This window comes from Sminthopsis crassicaudata, chromosome 3, assembly GCF_048593235.1.
Source record: "Sminthopsis crassicaudata isolate SCR6 chromosome 3, ASM4859323v1, whole genome shotgun sequence".
In the NCBI taxonomy this organism is placed as follows: domain Eukaryota; kingdom Metazoa; phylum Chordata; class Mammalia; order Dasyuromorphia; family Dasyuridae; genus Sminthopsis; species Sminthopsis crassicaudata.
In genome coordinates, this window is record NC_133619.1 from 1,172,883 (window position 1) to 1,187,226 (window position 14,344).

Below are 14,344 nucleotides of genomic sequence, written 5' to 3' on the forward strand. Positions count from 1 at the left end.
GGGGAGGAGTGATGGAGCTGGTGCTGGGGGGGGGCGGAGGTGGCCCAGCCCACCTAGGGCGCCGGGCAGTTGAGGCTCCTGGCGCTCAGCGTCACCTTGAGGGTCTTGGCAAAGGCTTCTCCCTTCTCGTAGTAGGCGGCCTCGTTCACAAACACGGGGTACACCGGGCCGGGCCCCTCAAAGGGAATGGTCTTCCCGTCCACCGTGAGGAACGCGGGGTCCCCAGGGTTCAGCAGCTTCCAGTCCTGGTCCTTTCCCCAAGGGGCGGGGGACGAGATGGAACAGTGAGCTCCGGTAGCTTCCCTCCCGGGCCCTTCTCCTACCAGATCCCCCCGACAAGGGAGCTGGGGGCCCGGGAGGGGCCACGACCAGGGCCGGCTTGCACTCTGACACTGCCCAGCCCTGTTCTGTTCTCAGCCGGCAGGGAGGACGGGGACCCTGGGCCCATTTTACAGACGGAGAGGGCCCCGAGGTGGAGGAAGTGATTTGCAGTGGGCAGCCTGGGTAATGGTTTCAGGGACGGGTATCTTAGCTCCCCTGGACCTCGGCTTCCTCATCTGTAAAAGGGGGGGGGCAATGGCCAAGACCATCCGGGAGGCAAGAGCCAGGGCTGTTTCCTGTGGCTTCTCAGCATGGCGCCCTCAGCCAGATGCCCGCTGCAGAAGGATGGCCGGGCCCAGGGGCCCTTGGAGCCAGCTTTCAGTGCCCTCTCCTGCCAGGGCTGATGGGAGAGCCCAGAGAGGAAGGAGCACGGCCTGGGGCCCCTCTTACTCCCCAGCCGGCTCTCTGGCGACCTCCCATCCCACTCCAGCCATGTCCACTCCGAGCCCCTGCCCAGCAATGGGCTCCCCATCTCCCCCGAAGTGGCCGGCAGTGCCCCGGCTTGGCCTAGTGGCCAGCCCTGACCACCAGCCAGCCCTGACCACCGACCGGCCCTGACCACCGACCGGCCCTGACCACTGACCGGCCCTGACCACTGACCGGCCCTGACCACCGACCGGCCCTGACCACTGACTGGCCCTGACCACTGACCGGCCCTGACCACTGACCGGCCCTGACCACCGACCGGCCCTGACCACTGACTGGCCCTGAACACTGACTGGCCCTGACCACTGACCATCCCTGACCACCAATTGGCCCTGATCACTGACCAGCTCTGACCACAGACCGGCTCTGACCACCGGCCGGTCCTGACCATTGACCAGCCCTGACCACTGACCGGCCCTGACCACCGACCGGCCCTGACCACTGACTGGCCCTGAACACTGACCGGCCCTGACCACTGACCATCCCTGACCACCAATTGGCCCTGATCACTGACCAGCTCTGACCACAGACCGGCTCTGACCACCGGCCGGTCCTGACCATTGACCAGCCCTGACCACCGACCGGCTCTGACCACTGGCTGGCCCTGACCACTGACCAGCCTTGACCACCGGCCGGTCCTGACCTCTGACCAGCTCTGACCACCGGCCTCTCTGGCTCTTCCAGGCCCTCCCCTCCGGGTCAGAACCCAGACGAGCCCCGCCTGCCCCCCCTCCCCTGAACTTTACCTGCAGGCTGGGGTGGATCATGGCTGCGATCTCCCCGTCCTTCTTGCGGGGGTAGTCCACTTTCTCCGTGACCTGGTAAGCCTCCAGCGAGCAGGGAGGAAATTCTCTTCCTAGAAAGAAGCACAGTCGTGGTGCCCGGGGCCTGCTCGGGAAGGGCAGCAGGAGCCCCGCGGGGCTCACACATGGTGAAAGGTCATCCGAGTCTTTTGGCCCCTGTGGCTCAGGGGCTGTGGCTCAGCCATCAGCCTGTGGTTCCTGTGGGCCCCCTCGCCTCCCCTGGGCTCCTCCCATCCTTCCCACTGGCTGTCCAAAGACCCCCCACCCCGGGGGTCTTTCCTCCCTTCCCTTCCTCCCCCAGGGGCTCCCTCTGGGCACGAGGATCTCCCTGACCCCCAATGACCTCCCCTGGATGTTCTCTGGACATCTTTGGACAAGGTATGTCTGCCCCTGGAGGAAGGTCAGAGGTCAGAAGGAGCCAGGGTCATTCGCTCTCTCAGACCACACAGGCCTGGGCCCTAACACCGCCCGTCCCCCCTCCCGCCCTCAGCCAGGCTCCTCCGGGCAGGGGAAGGGGCGAGCTCTGGGAGCTGCAGGAACAGGGTAAGAAGGTTGGGAAGCGGGGACTGGACCAGAGTGCCTCGGACCCTTCCCCCGGTGCCCCCGGGGGGCCAGCGCCTCCGCCGGCCGCTGACCCCTCTGCCTCCCGCTGCAGGTCAGCCGGGAGGGGCTTCGGGGCCGTCGGGGAGGCTGCGGCTCCTGGCCCGGGGGTCCCTCTCCGTACCCTCGCAGCTCCCAGGGAAGCTTACCTCACTCACAGCCCTGCTGGACTCGACTTACCCTCATTGAAATACTGGATGAAATCCAGGGCGTGTCCGACTATTCTCCTCATCCGGTCCAGAATGTCGGCTCTGAGAACCCCCTGAGGCTGGGGGCCAACCTCGATGCCTGGGGGGAGAAGGCCCCCGGGGTGTGTGAGGGGACCCTGCGTCCTCCGGCCGGAGGGGGGGGAGATGTCTTGCATTTCCGGACCTCGTCCGAGTGGCTGATGGACTGCCATGTCTACACCTGACCTGGGAGCTGGGCGTCCTCATGCCCAGGGTGGGGGTCTGTGCACAGGGTGCTCCCTGCCCCCTGGCCCGTGCAAGGGGCTGCTGCCCGGGACAGACAATGGCGCTCGTGGCCCAGCTCCGCCCCAACTTCCCAGAGGCATCCCTACTGGGCAGCGCCCAGGGGCTGGTCTAAGTGCTTTGGGATCACTCCCAGTCAAGGAATTGCAGAGAAACCAAGGAACAGATTCCCACGTGTGGGGGTCTCCCTGAGGTGGAGGTGGCCCAGAGGAGTCCAGGGAGGGGCGCAGGGCAGGGCACAGAACACAGGACGTTCTGGCTGGTTCCGGGGCATCGGCCGGACCTCTGCAGAACCTGCCTCCGGAGCTGGGCCAAGAGGAGAACGAGGAGGTTCTGGACAAGCCCCTGGGGGAGGGCAGTCAGGGCGGGCTCCAGGGGCTGCCCCCTCTCATTCCCACCAGAAGCGCGTCCCGGAGGGACTCACCCACGGGATGCTTGGCCACGGAGCGCGTGGTGCCGTACTTGAGGGTGGGGTGGTCGATGAGGTACACGAAGCAGGGCAGGGGGGCCAGACGGCTCTGCAAGGGAGGCGAGGAGAAGGGGAGAACCAAGCCCACAGGGTGGCCGGGCCGTGACTGACCGGGGCTCGAGCCCGTGGGCCCAACCCCACCCACAGAGAGCTGGGAAGCCGGGCCTGAAAGGTGGCGGATGGCCACAGGAGCCCCGGCCCCATCAAAGGAAGGCCTCGTCCCAGACCCCCGCCTCTCCCAGGGCTCGAGCACAGACGCTGCTGGGGAAGAGGCCGGAGGCCGCCTCAGAACCGGGGCCTTCCCACCAGCCTTCCCTCCTGCCCCCGTGACCCCAGCCCCCTCAACTCTGGCATTTCCTCTGGCTGGCCGTCCTCCATGGAACACTGCGCCTTCCACTGGGCTCCCTGCAAGTCCCAGCTACAATCTGCCTTGTACAGGGGTCTTCCCCAGCCCCTGGTCAGCACTGGCCATGCCTGAGGGAAGTACTGGCGGAACCATCTCTGCCTCAAGGGGGCCCCGGGTTCCCAAGTAAAGGGGCTTCAGGTTCCCGAGGGGGCTTCAGGTTCCTGAGTGAGGGGGCTTCAGGTTCCTGAGTGAAGGAGCTTCAGGTTCCCAAGTGAGGGGGCTTCAGGTTCCTGAGTGAGGGGACCCCAGGTTCCTGAGTGAGGGGACCCCAGGTTCCTGAGTGAGGGGGTTTCAGGTTCCTGAGTGAGGGGGCTTCAGGTTCCTGAGTGAGGGGACCCCAGGTTCCTGAGTGAGGGGGTTTCAGGTTCCTGAGTGAGGGGGCTTCAGGTTCCTGAGTGAGGGGACCCCAGGTTCCTGAGAGAGGGGGCTTCAGGGTCCTGAGTGAGGGGGTTTCAGGTTCCTGAGTGAGGGGACCCCAGGTTCCTGAGTGAGGGGGTTTCAGGTTCCTGAGTGAGGGGGCTTCAGGTTCCCGAGTGAGGGGGCTTCAGGTTCCTGAGTGAGGGGACCCCAGGTTCCTGAGTGAGGGGGCTTCAGGTTCCTGAGTGAGGGGGCCCTGAGCTCCTGAGAGAGGGGGCTTCAGGTTCCTGAGTGAGGGGGCTTCAGGTTCCTGAGTGAGGGGGCTTCAGGTTCCTGAGTGAGGGGGCTCCAGGCTCCTGAGGGGACCCCGGGTTCCCAAGTGAGGGGCCTTTTGTACTTGTGGACTTTTGATTACAGCCCCGCCCCAGGTGGTGGTCTCATAACTCAGTTACTGAATCCAGTCAGAAGCCCCCGAGGCCATATTTCCCCAACAAAAGGACTTAACTGTTCTCAGCTGACAGGGGAGCTCCTCTGGGGGCAGCCCGCCATAATGGCGTCGTTCTAGCCCTTCGGGTCAGCCCGCTGGCCACTCAGGAGCCTCTTGCAACTCCAAAGTCTTTCAGATTTAGCCCCCCCACTTGCCAGGCCTTAATGGCGTCTTCCTCCTGGTTAACGGGGAGCTCCTCGAGGGGGCTAAAGCCCCTTTCCCTGCAACCTTCTCGTGGGTTTAATGCACTTTTAGCAGCACTAAAATTCCCTCGGGGCTCTAAGCCGGCTCCAAAGCTCCCGGGGTCTCCCACCCACAGCACTCCGCTGCCGCGCAGGTGACGGACGGACGCCGGGACACCCGGGCCCCGCGAGTTACCTTAATGTAATGGAACATCTGTATGAGCAGGTCGTCCCGGGGCGTCTCCAGAATCAGCGCGCAGCCCATGTTGGCCGTGGTGTTGTGGAGGTCCAGAATCACGTCGCAGGCGTCCGCGCCGCCCTTGGGCCCGAACAAGCGCTGGATTTCCTGGGCCCGGCCGACTTCGTAAGGAGAGTCCTCGGTCACCTCCTCGCTGGGAGCAGAGAGAGACAAGGTCAAGCTGACCCGGAAATCAGCGCCGACTTCACTGGCCCCGCCCAGGACTTGCCCCCACCTCTCAGCGGCTGGGGGGCCGAGAGGAAGGGGGCGTCCCGGGGGTCCTCGTAGCATGAGAGAACATAGAAGCATCCCCTTCCCCCTTTAACCTGGACCCTACGTCGACTTGGCCTTCAAGGCCCTCTGCCAAGTGCTTCTCTCCATAGCCCTGAGCCCCGGCCGGAGAATGTTGTGGCAAAATGCTGTCATTTTAAACCATCTCTGCTCCTTTCTAGAAGCTCCCCCCTCCCTCCTCTTAAGAGAATCCCAACCAAACACTCACAACCACACACACACTCACACACTCACACACACACACACTCACACACTCACACACACACACACACTCACACACACACACACTCACACACTCTCACACACACACACTCTCACACAGTCACATACACACACTCACACACACACACTCTCACACACTCACATACACACTCACACACACACAGTCACACACTCTCACACTCTCACACACACAGACACACACACTCTCACACACTCACACACACACTCACACACTCTCACACACACACACACTCACATACACACTCACACACACACTCACACACTCACACACTCTCACACACACACACTCTCACACACACAGACACACACACACTCTCTCACACTCACTCACACACTCTCACACACACACACACTCTCACACACACAGACACACACACTCACACACTCACACACACTCACACACTCTCACACACACACACACTCTCACACACACACAGACACACACACTCACACACTCTCACACACACACACACTCTCACACACACAGACACACACACTCACACACTCACACACACTCACACACTCTCACACACACACACACTCTCACACACACAGACACACACACTCACACACTCTCACACACACACACACTCTCACACACACAGACACACACACTCACACACTCTCACACACTCACACACTCTCACACACACACAGACACACACACTCACACACACACACTCACACACACTCACACACTCTCACACACTCACATACACACTCACACACACACACTCAGTCCCATGGGGCCCCAGAAGGCAGCCACGTCTCCCTTGCAGTTCTCAGCCCACTTTGGCCAGAGTGGGCTCCCCCCTCCACACTTCCCTCTCCAGGGGTCGCTGCTCAGGGCTCCTGCACAGGGGGCTGAGAGGGAGCCACCACAGGGGCAGAGACGCAGGAGCTGGGCAGGGAGGAGCCAGCTCTGGGCACCCAGAGGCGGGTGCAGAGTGAGGGGACCGGCTGAGATGGGGAGCCCGGGAGGTGGTGCGGGGCCCTGGGCACTAAGGGAGAGTCCGGAAGAGGGGAGGGCTTAAGGACTCTGTGTGTGCGGCTGGAGACACCGCTGGGGGTCTGGCCAGCCATTGGCAGCAGAGATCGCCAGCATTTATCCGAGGCCTTCTCGGGCAGGGCACTGGGCCAAGGGCACAGGGGGCTGGTGGCACAGGGAGGCTGGTGGCACAGGGAGGCCAGTGTCACAGGCAGCCACAGGGAGGCTGGTGGCACTGAAGGGCACTGGGAGGCCGGTAGCACTGGGAGGCATAGGAGGCATGGGGAGGCCGGTGGCACAGGGAGGCCAGTGGCACAGAGGGCACAGGGAGGCTGGTGGCACTGAGGGGCACTGGGAGGCTGGGGGCACTGGGAGGCCGGTAGCACTGGGAGGCATAGGAGGCACGGGGGGGCTGGTGGCACAGGGAGGCCAGTGGCACAGAGGGCACAGGGAGGCTGGTGGCACTGAGGGGCACTGGGAGGCTGGCACTGGGAGGCCGGTAGCACTGGGAGGCATAGGAGGCACGGGGGGGGCCAGTGGCACAGGGAGGCCAGTGGCACAGAGGGCACAGGGAGGCTGGTGGCACTGAGGGGCACTGGGAGGCTGGGGGCACTGGGAGGCCGGTAGCACTGGGAGGCATAGGAGGCACGGGGGGGCTGGTGGCACAGGGAGCACAGGGAGGCTGGTGGCACTGAGGGGCACTGGGAGGCCGGTAGCACTGGGAGGCATAGGAGGCACGGGGAGGCCAGTGGCACAGGGAGGCCAGTGGCACAGAGGGCACAGGGAGGCTGGTGGCACTGAGGGGCACTGGGAGGCTGGCACTGGGAGGCCGGTAGCACTGGGAGGCATAGGAGGCACGGGGGGGGCCAGTGGCACAGGGAGGCCAGTGGCACAGAGGGCACAGGGAGGCTGGTGGCACTGAGGGGCACTGGGAGGCTGGGGGCACTGGGAGGCCGGTAGCACTGGGAGGCATAGGAGGCACGGGGGGGCTGGTGGCACAGGGAGCACAGGGAGGCTGGTGGCACTGAGGGGCACTGGGAGGCCGGTAGCACTGGGAGGCATAGGAGGCACGGGGAGGCCAGTGGCACAGGGAGGCCAGTGGCACAGAGGGCACAGGGAGGCTGGTGGCACTGAGGGGCACTGGGAGGCCGGTAGCACTGGGAGGCATAGGAGGCACGGGGAGGCCAGTGGCACAGGGAGGCCAGTGGCACAGAGGGCACAGGGAGGCTGGTGGCACTGAGGGGCACTGGGAGGCTGGCACTGGGAGGCCGGTAGCACTGGGAGGCATAGGAGGCACGGGGGGGGGGCCAGTGGCACAGGGAGGCCAGTGGCACAGAGGGCACAGGGAGGCTGGTGGCACTGAGGGGCACTGGGAGGCTGGCACTGGGAGGCCGGTAGCACTGGGAGGCATAGGAGGCACGGGGGGGGGGCCAGTGGCACAGGGAGGCCAGTGGCACAGAGGGCACAGGGAGGCTGGTGGCACTGAGGGGCACTGGGAGGCCGGTAGCACTGGGAGGCATAGGAGGCACGGGGGGGCCGGTGGCACTGGGCGTCCAGTCCCCAATCGGTGACCTCTGAAGGCAGATCGGCTTCCACGGCTTCCAGCCGGCACTTTCCAAAGTTCACCATACGAAGCTGGGAAGTCCTTTGGGTGGCCATGGGTCAAAGATCGGTAAGGAGCTGAGAGGCCCCGGTGCGGCCGGGCCTGCTCCTCCCCAGCCCCCCACGCCCCTTACCTCAGGTGAGCGGAGTCGAAGGCTCGGTTCAGGTCGCAGTCGATGTACCTGGAGCCTCTCTGCACGGCTCGGGGGTTGGCCAGAAAGGGCTTCACCTGCAGCCCAGCTCTCTGGACCTCGGCCCCGTTTTCTTCCCAGTGCTTCACCAGAAACACCCCGGAGAGCTCGTTGCCGTGGGTGCCGCCAAAGATCGCCACCCTCCTCAAGGGGCTCTGGGCTCCCAGCAGGGTGGCCATTCTGCCAGCTGTGCCAAGCCAAAGAGACTCCCGGTCACCGCAGGCGGCTGCCGGGCACCGGGACGGCCTGGACAAAGTTCCTCCAGGAGGCCCAGTTGCTGCCGCCACTCCCTCCTCCCGCCCTCCTCCCCTCATTTACCATATTTGGAGCTTAAGAGCAAATGTCAACTCAAGATACTGCCTGTGGCTGGACTTGGGACTCCCTCAGATGGTCAGCAGCCTAAGTGCAGCCGGCGGAGCAGGAGCCGGACTGCACAGCCGGCGGCCCAGGGCCCGCCGTGACAGACGGGACGGGTGAGGGGGTGGGCGGAGCCTCCCAGCTGTGGGTCGTGACAACCCGAAAGAGCTGCAAATGGGCCTTGGCTGGCACAGGTGCTGCTTGTGGACTGGGAATGACATAAATTGGAGGCAGAGGGAAGAGGAGGGAGGTCAGAGAACGTGGTGGCCTCTCGGTCTCCTTGCATCCTCCTCCTCCTCCTCCTTTCACATGAAGGGATCCCCGCTACAGGTCTGAGTTGGGGGCTCCAGGAACCCCCGGGCTCCCCATTCGCCCAGGGTCTCCCTTCGTCCCACGCCCTCCCCTCTGAGGGCCCGTAGCCTCGATGTAGCAGCTCAAGTGGGTATTTCACACAAAAGCCAGCCCGCCCACTGGCTCCTTCACTGGACGAGGACTCAGTGGTTTGGGGTTCAAAAGAGATCTTTGTGGGTTTGTAGGCTGGATTCAAATTCACTTTTTCGGGATCCTTTCCTCAGCCAAGTGCTGTTCGTTCCTGATAAAACGAGAAGTTCTCTGCACGCAGGAGCCGCTGAGGGGGGCGCCGAGGCCCTGCCGAACCAGGAGCCCCCCCAGGCTGCCCGCAAAACTCCCCCCAATTAGATGGAAGCCCAGGAGGAAATGGTCAAAGGTGTGAGTAAAACGAAAGCCGACATCAGGTGAATGTACCCCCTAAATCACTATGCAGCCCAGAAGTCTGATTCCACTGGTCTGATCTGACCTCCTCAATTAATAAATGGGGAAACAGAGCCCGGCAGCTGGTGCCGCTGTCAGAGAGCCAGCAAGGAAGAGAAAACTTAAGGGTTTGTGATCCCCCCAACCACGCTGGGCTGGAGGTGATCTTTACAGATGAGAAGGTAGAGGCAGACAGAGGGCAAGTCCTCGGCGTCTGAGCCCTTTGTTCTCGGGCTCCCATCGAGTCTCCTGCAGGCCCCTCCACTCGGCGACGCGACTGTGACAAGCTCGGGCTCCAGCGGGCTCGACGTCCATCATCGCTTCTCGAGCCCAGTTCCATTAGGAAATGGCCACCAGCCCCCGATGCCCTGGCTGCCAGGGATAGAGAGCGGGCCCGGGGTCCCAGCCTGGCTGGCACTTCCCAGGCCTCCAGGAGCGGCTCCGAGCTTCAGAGAAGGGTCCGATCCCACTCAAGAGTCTCACTGAGGCCATAGGCCCGGCTCTGGTAAGCCCCGCGAGGGCAGAGGCTGGGGCCTCTAGGGGCCACTTGCTCCGACTGTGGTCATACACACTTCCCTCCCTCCCCTTCCCATCGCCACGGACGAGATGATTCCTTCACCCCAAAGGATCTGCCTTATGTGGGAGCCAGGCCCTCCTCTGGAGGCTTGTCCCAACCCCTGAACGGATCAGCCAAGCTAGCCTCCGGAGGACTGGGCCCAAGCATGCCGGTGCCGACGGCTCCCCCGTTTCCAGAAGTGCCTCCTCCCCCACGGCGCCTGTGGGGCACGTGGTTGGCGCTTGGCCTGTGCTCTGGAGAAGGACCGTGAAATAGAGGAGGGAGGGAGGCCTGCGCCAGGAGGGAGGGAGGCCTGCGCCAGGAGGGAGGGAGGCCTGCGCCAGGAGGGAGGGAGGCCTGCGCCAGGAGGGAGGGAGGCCTGCGCCAGAGGGGAGGGAGGCCTGCGCCAGAGGGGAGGGAGGGCTGCGCCAGAGGGGAGGGAGGCCTGCGCCAGAGGGGAGGGAGGGCTGCGCCAGAGGGGAGGGAGGCCTGCGCCAGAGGGGAGGGAGGGCTGCGCCAGAGGGGAGGGAGGCCTGCGCCAGAGGGGAGGGAGGCCTGCGCCAGGAGGGAGGGAGGCCTGCGCCAGAGGGGAGGGAGGCCTGCGCCAGGAGGGGAGGGAGGCCTGCGCCAGAGGGGAGGGAGGGCTGCGCCAGAGGGGAGGGAGGCCTGCGCCAGAGGGGAGGGAGGGCTGCGCCAGAGGGGAGGGAGGCCTGCGCCAGAGGGGAGGGAGGCCTGCGCCAGGAGGGAGGGAGGCCTGCGCCAGGAGGGAGGGAGGCCTGCGCCAGAGGGGAGGGAGGGCTGCGCCAGAGGGGAGGGAGGCCTGCGCCAGGAGGGAGGGAGGCCTGCGCCAGGAGGGAGGGAGGCCTGCGCCAGAGGGGAGGGAGGGCTGCGCCAGAGGGGAGGGAGGCCTGCGCCAGGAGGGAGGGAGGCCTGCGCCAGAGGGGAGGGAGGGCTGCGCCAGAGGGGAGGGAGGCCTGCGCCAGGAGGGAGGGAGGCCTGCGCCAGAGGGGAGGGAGGCCTGCGCCAGAGGGGAGGGAGGGCCTGCGCCAGAGGGGAGGGAGGCCTGCGCCAGAGGGGAGGGAGGGCTGCGCCAGAGGGGAGGGAGGCCTGCGCCAGAGGGGAGGGAGGCCTGCGCCAGGAGGGAGGGAGGCCTGCGCCAGGAGGGAGGGAGGGCTGCGCCAGAGGGGAGGGAGGCCTGCGCCAGAGGGGAGGGAGGGCCTGCGCCAGAGGGGAGGGAGGGCCTGCGCCAGAGGGGAGGGAGGGCTGCGCCAGAGGGGAGGGAGGCCTGCGCCAGAGGGGAGGGAGGCCTGCGCCAGAGGGGAGGGAGGGCTGCGCCAGGAGGGGAGGGAGGCCTGCGCCAGAGGGGAGGGAGGCCTGCGCCAGAGGGGAGGGAGGGCTGCGCCAGAGGGGAGGGAGGCCTGCGCCAGAGGGGAGGGAGGGCTGCGCCAGAGGGGAGGGAGGGCTGCGCCAGAGGGGAGGGAGGCCTGCGCCAGAGGGGAGGGAGGCCTGCGCCAGGAGGGAGGGAGGCCTGCGCCAGAGGGGAGGGAGGCCTGCGCCAGAGGGGAGGGAGGGCTGCGCCAGAGGGGAGGGAGGGCTGCGCCAGAGGGGAGGGAGGCCTGCGCCAGGAGGGAGGGAGGCCTGCGCCAGGAGGGAGGGAGGCCTGCGCCAGAGGGGAGGGAGGGCTGCGCCAGAGGGGAGGGAGGCCTGCGCCAGGAGGGAGGGAGGCCTGCGCCAGAGGGGAGGGAGGGCTGCGCCAGAGGGGAGGGAGGCCTGCGCCAGAGGGGAGGGAGGGGCTGCGCCAGAGGGGAGGGAGGCCTGCGCCAGGAGGGAGGGAGGCCTGCGCCAGGAGGGAGGGAGGCCTGCGCCAGAGGGGAGGGAGGCCTGCGCCAGAGGGGAGGAGGGCTGCGCCAGAGGGGAGGGAGGCCTGCGCCAGGAGGGAGGGAGGCCTGCGCCAGAGGGGAGGGAGGGCTGCGCCAGAGGGGAGGGAGGCCTGCGCCAGGAGGGAGGGAGGCCTGCGCCAGAGGGGAGGGAGGCCTGCGCCAGGAGGGAGGGAGGCCTGCGCCAGAGGGGAGGGAGGGCTGCGCCAGAGGGGAGGGAGGCCTGCGCCAGGAGGGAGGGAGGCCTGCGCCAGAGGGGAGGGAGGGCTGCGCCAGAGGGGAGGGAGGCCTGCGCCAGAGGGGAGGGAGGGCTGCGCCAGAGGGGAGGGAGGCCTGCGCCAGGAGGGAGGGAGGCCTGCGCCAGAGGGGAGGGAGGGCTGCGCCAGAGGGGAGGGAGGCCTGCGCCAGGAGGGAGGGAGGCCTGCGCCAGAGGGGAGGGAGGCCTGCGCCAGGAGGGAGGGAGGCCTGCGCCAGAGGGGAGGGAGGGCTGCGCCAGAGGGGAGGGAGGCCTGCGCCAGGAGGGAGGGAGGCCTGCGCCAGAGGGGAGGGAGGGCTGCGCCAGAGGGGAGGGAGGCCTGCGCCAGAGGGGAGGGAGGGCTGCGCCAGAGGGGAGGGAGGCCTGCGCCAGAGGGGAGGGAGGCCTGCGCCAGGAGGGAGGGAGGCCTGCGCCAGAGGGGAGGGAGGCCTGCGCCAGGAGGGAGGGAGGCCTGCGCCAGAGGGGAGGGAGGGCTGCGCCAGAGGGGAGGGAGGGCTGCGCCAGAGGGGAGGGAGGCCTGCGCCAGGAGGAGGGAGGCCTGCGCCAGGAGGGAGGGAGGCCTGCGCCAGGAGGGAGGGAGGCCTGCGCCAGAGGGGAGGGAGGGCTGCGCCAGAGGGGAGGGAGGCCTGCGCCAGAGGGGAGGGAGGCCTGCGCCAGAGGGGAGGGAGGGCTGCGCCAGAGGGGAGGGAGGCCTGCGCCAGAGGGGAGGGAGGCCTGCGCCAGGAGGAGGGAGGCCTGCGCCAGGAGGGAGGGAGGCCTGCGCCAGAGGGGAGGGAGGGCTGCGCCAGAGGGGAGGAGGCCTGCGCCAGGAGGGAGGGAGGCCTGCGCCAGGAGGGAGGGAGGCCTGCGCCAGAGGGAGGGAGGGCTGCGCCAGAGGGGAGGGAGGCCTGCGCCAGGAGGGAGGGAGGCCTGCGCCAGAGGGGAGGGAGGGCTGCGCCAGAGGGGAGGGAGGCCTGCGCCAGGAGGGAGGGAGGCCTGCGCCAGAGGGGAGGGAGGCCTGCGCCAGAGGGGAGGGAGGGCTGCGCCAGAGGGGAGGGAGGCCTGCGCCAGAGGGGAGGGAGGGCTGCGCCAGAGGGGAGGGAGGCCTGCGCCAGAGGGGAGGGAGGCCTGCGCCAGGAGGGAGGGAGGCCTGCGCCAGGAGGGAGGGAGGGCCTGCGCCAGGAGGGAGGGAGGCCTGCGCCAGAGGGGAGGGAGGGCTGCGCCAGAGGGGAGGGAGGCCTGCGCCAGAGGGGAGGGAGGGCTGCGCCAGAGGGGAGGGAGGGCTGCGCCAGAGGGGAGGGAGGCCTGCGCCAGAGGGGAGGGAGGCCTGCGCCAGGAGGGAGGGAGGCCTGCGCCAGAGGGGAGGGAGGCCTGCGCCAGAGGGGAGGGAGGGCTGCGCCAGAGGGGAGGGAGGCCTGCGCCAGGAGGGAGGGAGGCCTGCGCCAGGAGGGAGGGAGGCCTGCGCCAGAGGGGAGGGAGGGCTGCGCCAGAGGGGAGGGAGGCCTGCGCCAGGAGGGAGGGAGGCCTGCGCCAGAGGGGAGGGAGGGCTGCGCCAGAGGGGAGGGAGGCCTGCGCCAGAGGGGAGGGAGGGCTGCGCCAGAGGGGAGGGAGGCCTGCGCCAGGAGGGAGGGAGGCCTGCGCCAGGAGGGAGGGAGGCCTGCGCCAGAGGGGAGGGAGGCCTGCGCCAGAGGGGAGGGAGGCTGCGCCAGAGGGGAGGGAGGGCTGCGCCAGAGGGGAGGGAGGCCTGCGCCAGAGGGGAGGGAGGGCTGCGCCAGAGGGGAGGGAGGCCTGCGCCAGAGGGGAGGGAGGGCTGCGCCAGAGGGGAGGGAGGCCTGCGCCAGGAGGGAGGGAGGCCTGCGCCAGGAGGGAGGGAGGCCTGCGCCAGAGGGGAGGGAGGCCTGCGCCAGAGGGGAGGGAGGCCTGCGCCAGAGGGGAGGGAGGGCTGCGCCAGAGGGGAGGGAGGCCTGCGCCAGAGGGGAGGGAGGCCTGCGCCAGAGGGGAGGGAGGCCTGCGCCAGAGGGGAGGGAGGGCTGCGCCAGAGGGGAGGGAGGCCTGCGCCAGAGGGGAGGGAGGCCTGCGCCAGAGGGGAGGGAGGCCTGCGCCAGAGGGGAGGGAGGGCTGCGCCAGAGGGGAGGGAGGCCTGCGCCAGAGGGGAGGGAGGCCTGCGCCAGAGGGGAGGGAGGGCTGCGCCAGAGGGGAGGGAGGGCTGCGCCAGGAGGGAGGGAGGCCTGCGCCAGAGGGGAGGGAGGCCTGCGCCAGAGGGGAGGGAGGGCTGCGCCAGAGGGGAGGGAGGGCTGCGCCAGAGGGGAGGGAGGCCTGCGCCAGGCCGGGCGCACTTTCCCCTGCCGAGCCCGGGTCTGGCCGTCCTGACGCGGAGCCGGTCTCCCAATACCGATAATTGCCGATGGACGAAC

The 14,344-nt window shown here is 67.8% G+C and overlaps 1 protein-coding gene across 1 annotated transcript; it reads right to left on the reverse strand.

Annotated features, from left to right (window-relative positions):
- On the reverse strand, positions 1-8,848 carry LOC141564777 (aspartoacylase-like). The gene is made up of 7 exons (XM_074307661.1): positions 8,453-8,848; positions 8,078-8,321; positions 4,778-4,973; positions 3,105-3,198; positions 2,391-2,498; positions 1,554-1,663; positions 1-251 (listed from the first exon to the last, which is right to left on the reverse strand). Exons 2-7 carry the CDS (start codon positions 8,311-8,313, stop codon positions 54-56), a joined length of 942 nt encoding a protein of 313 aa, XP_074163762.1. The 5' UTR covers positions 8,314-8,321; positions 8,453-8,848; the 3' UTR covers positions 1-53.
- Between the last annotated feature and the right edge of the window lie 5,496 nt (positions 8,849-14,344).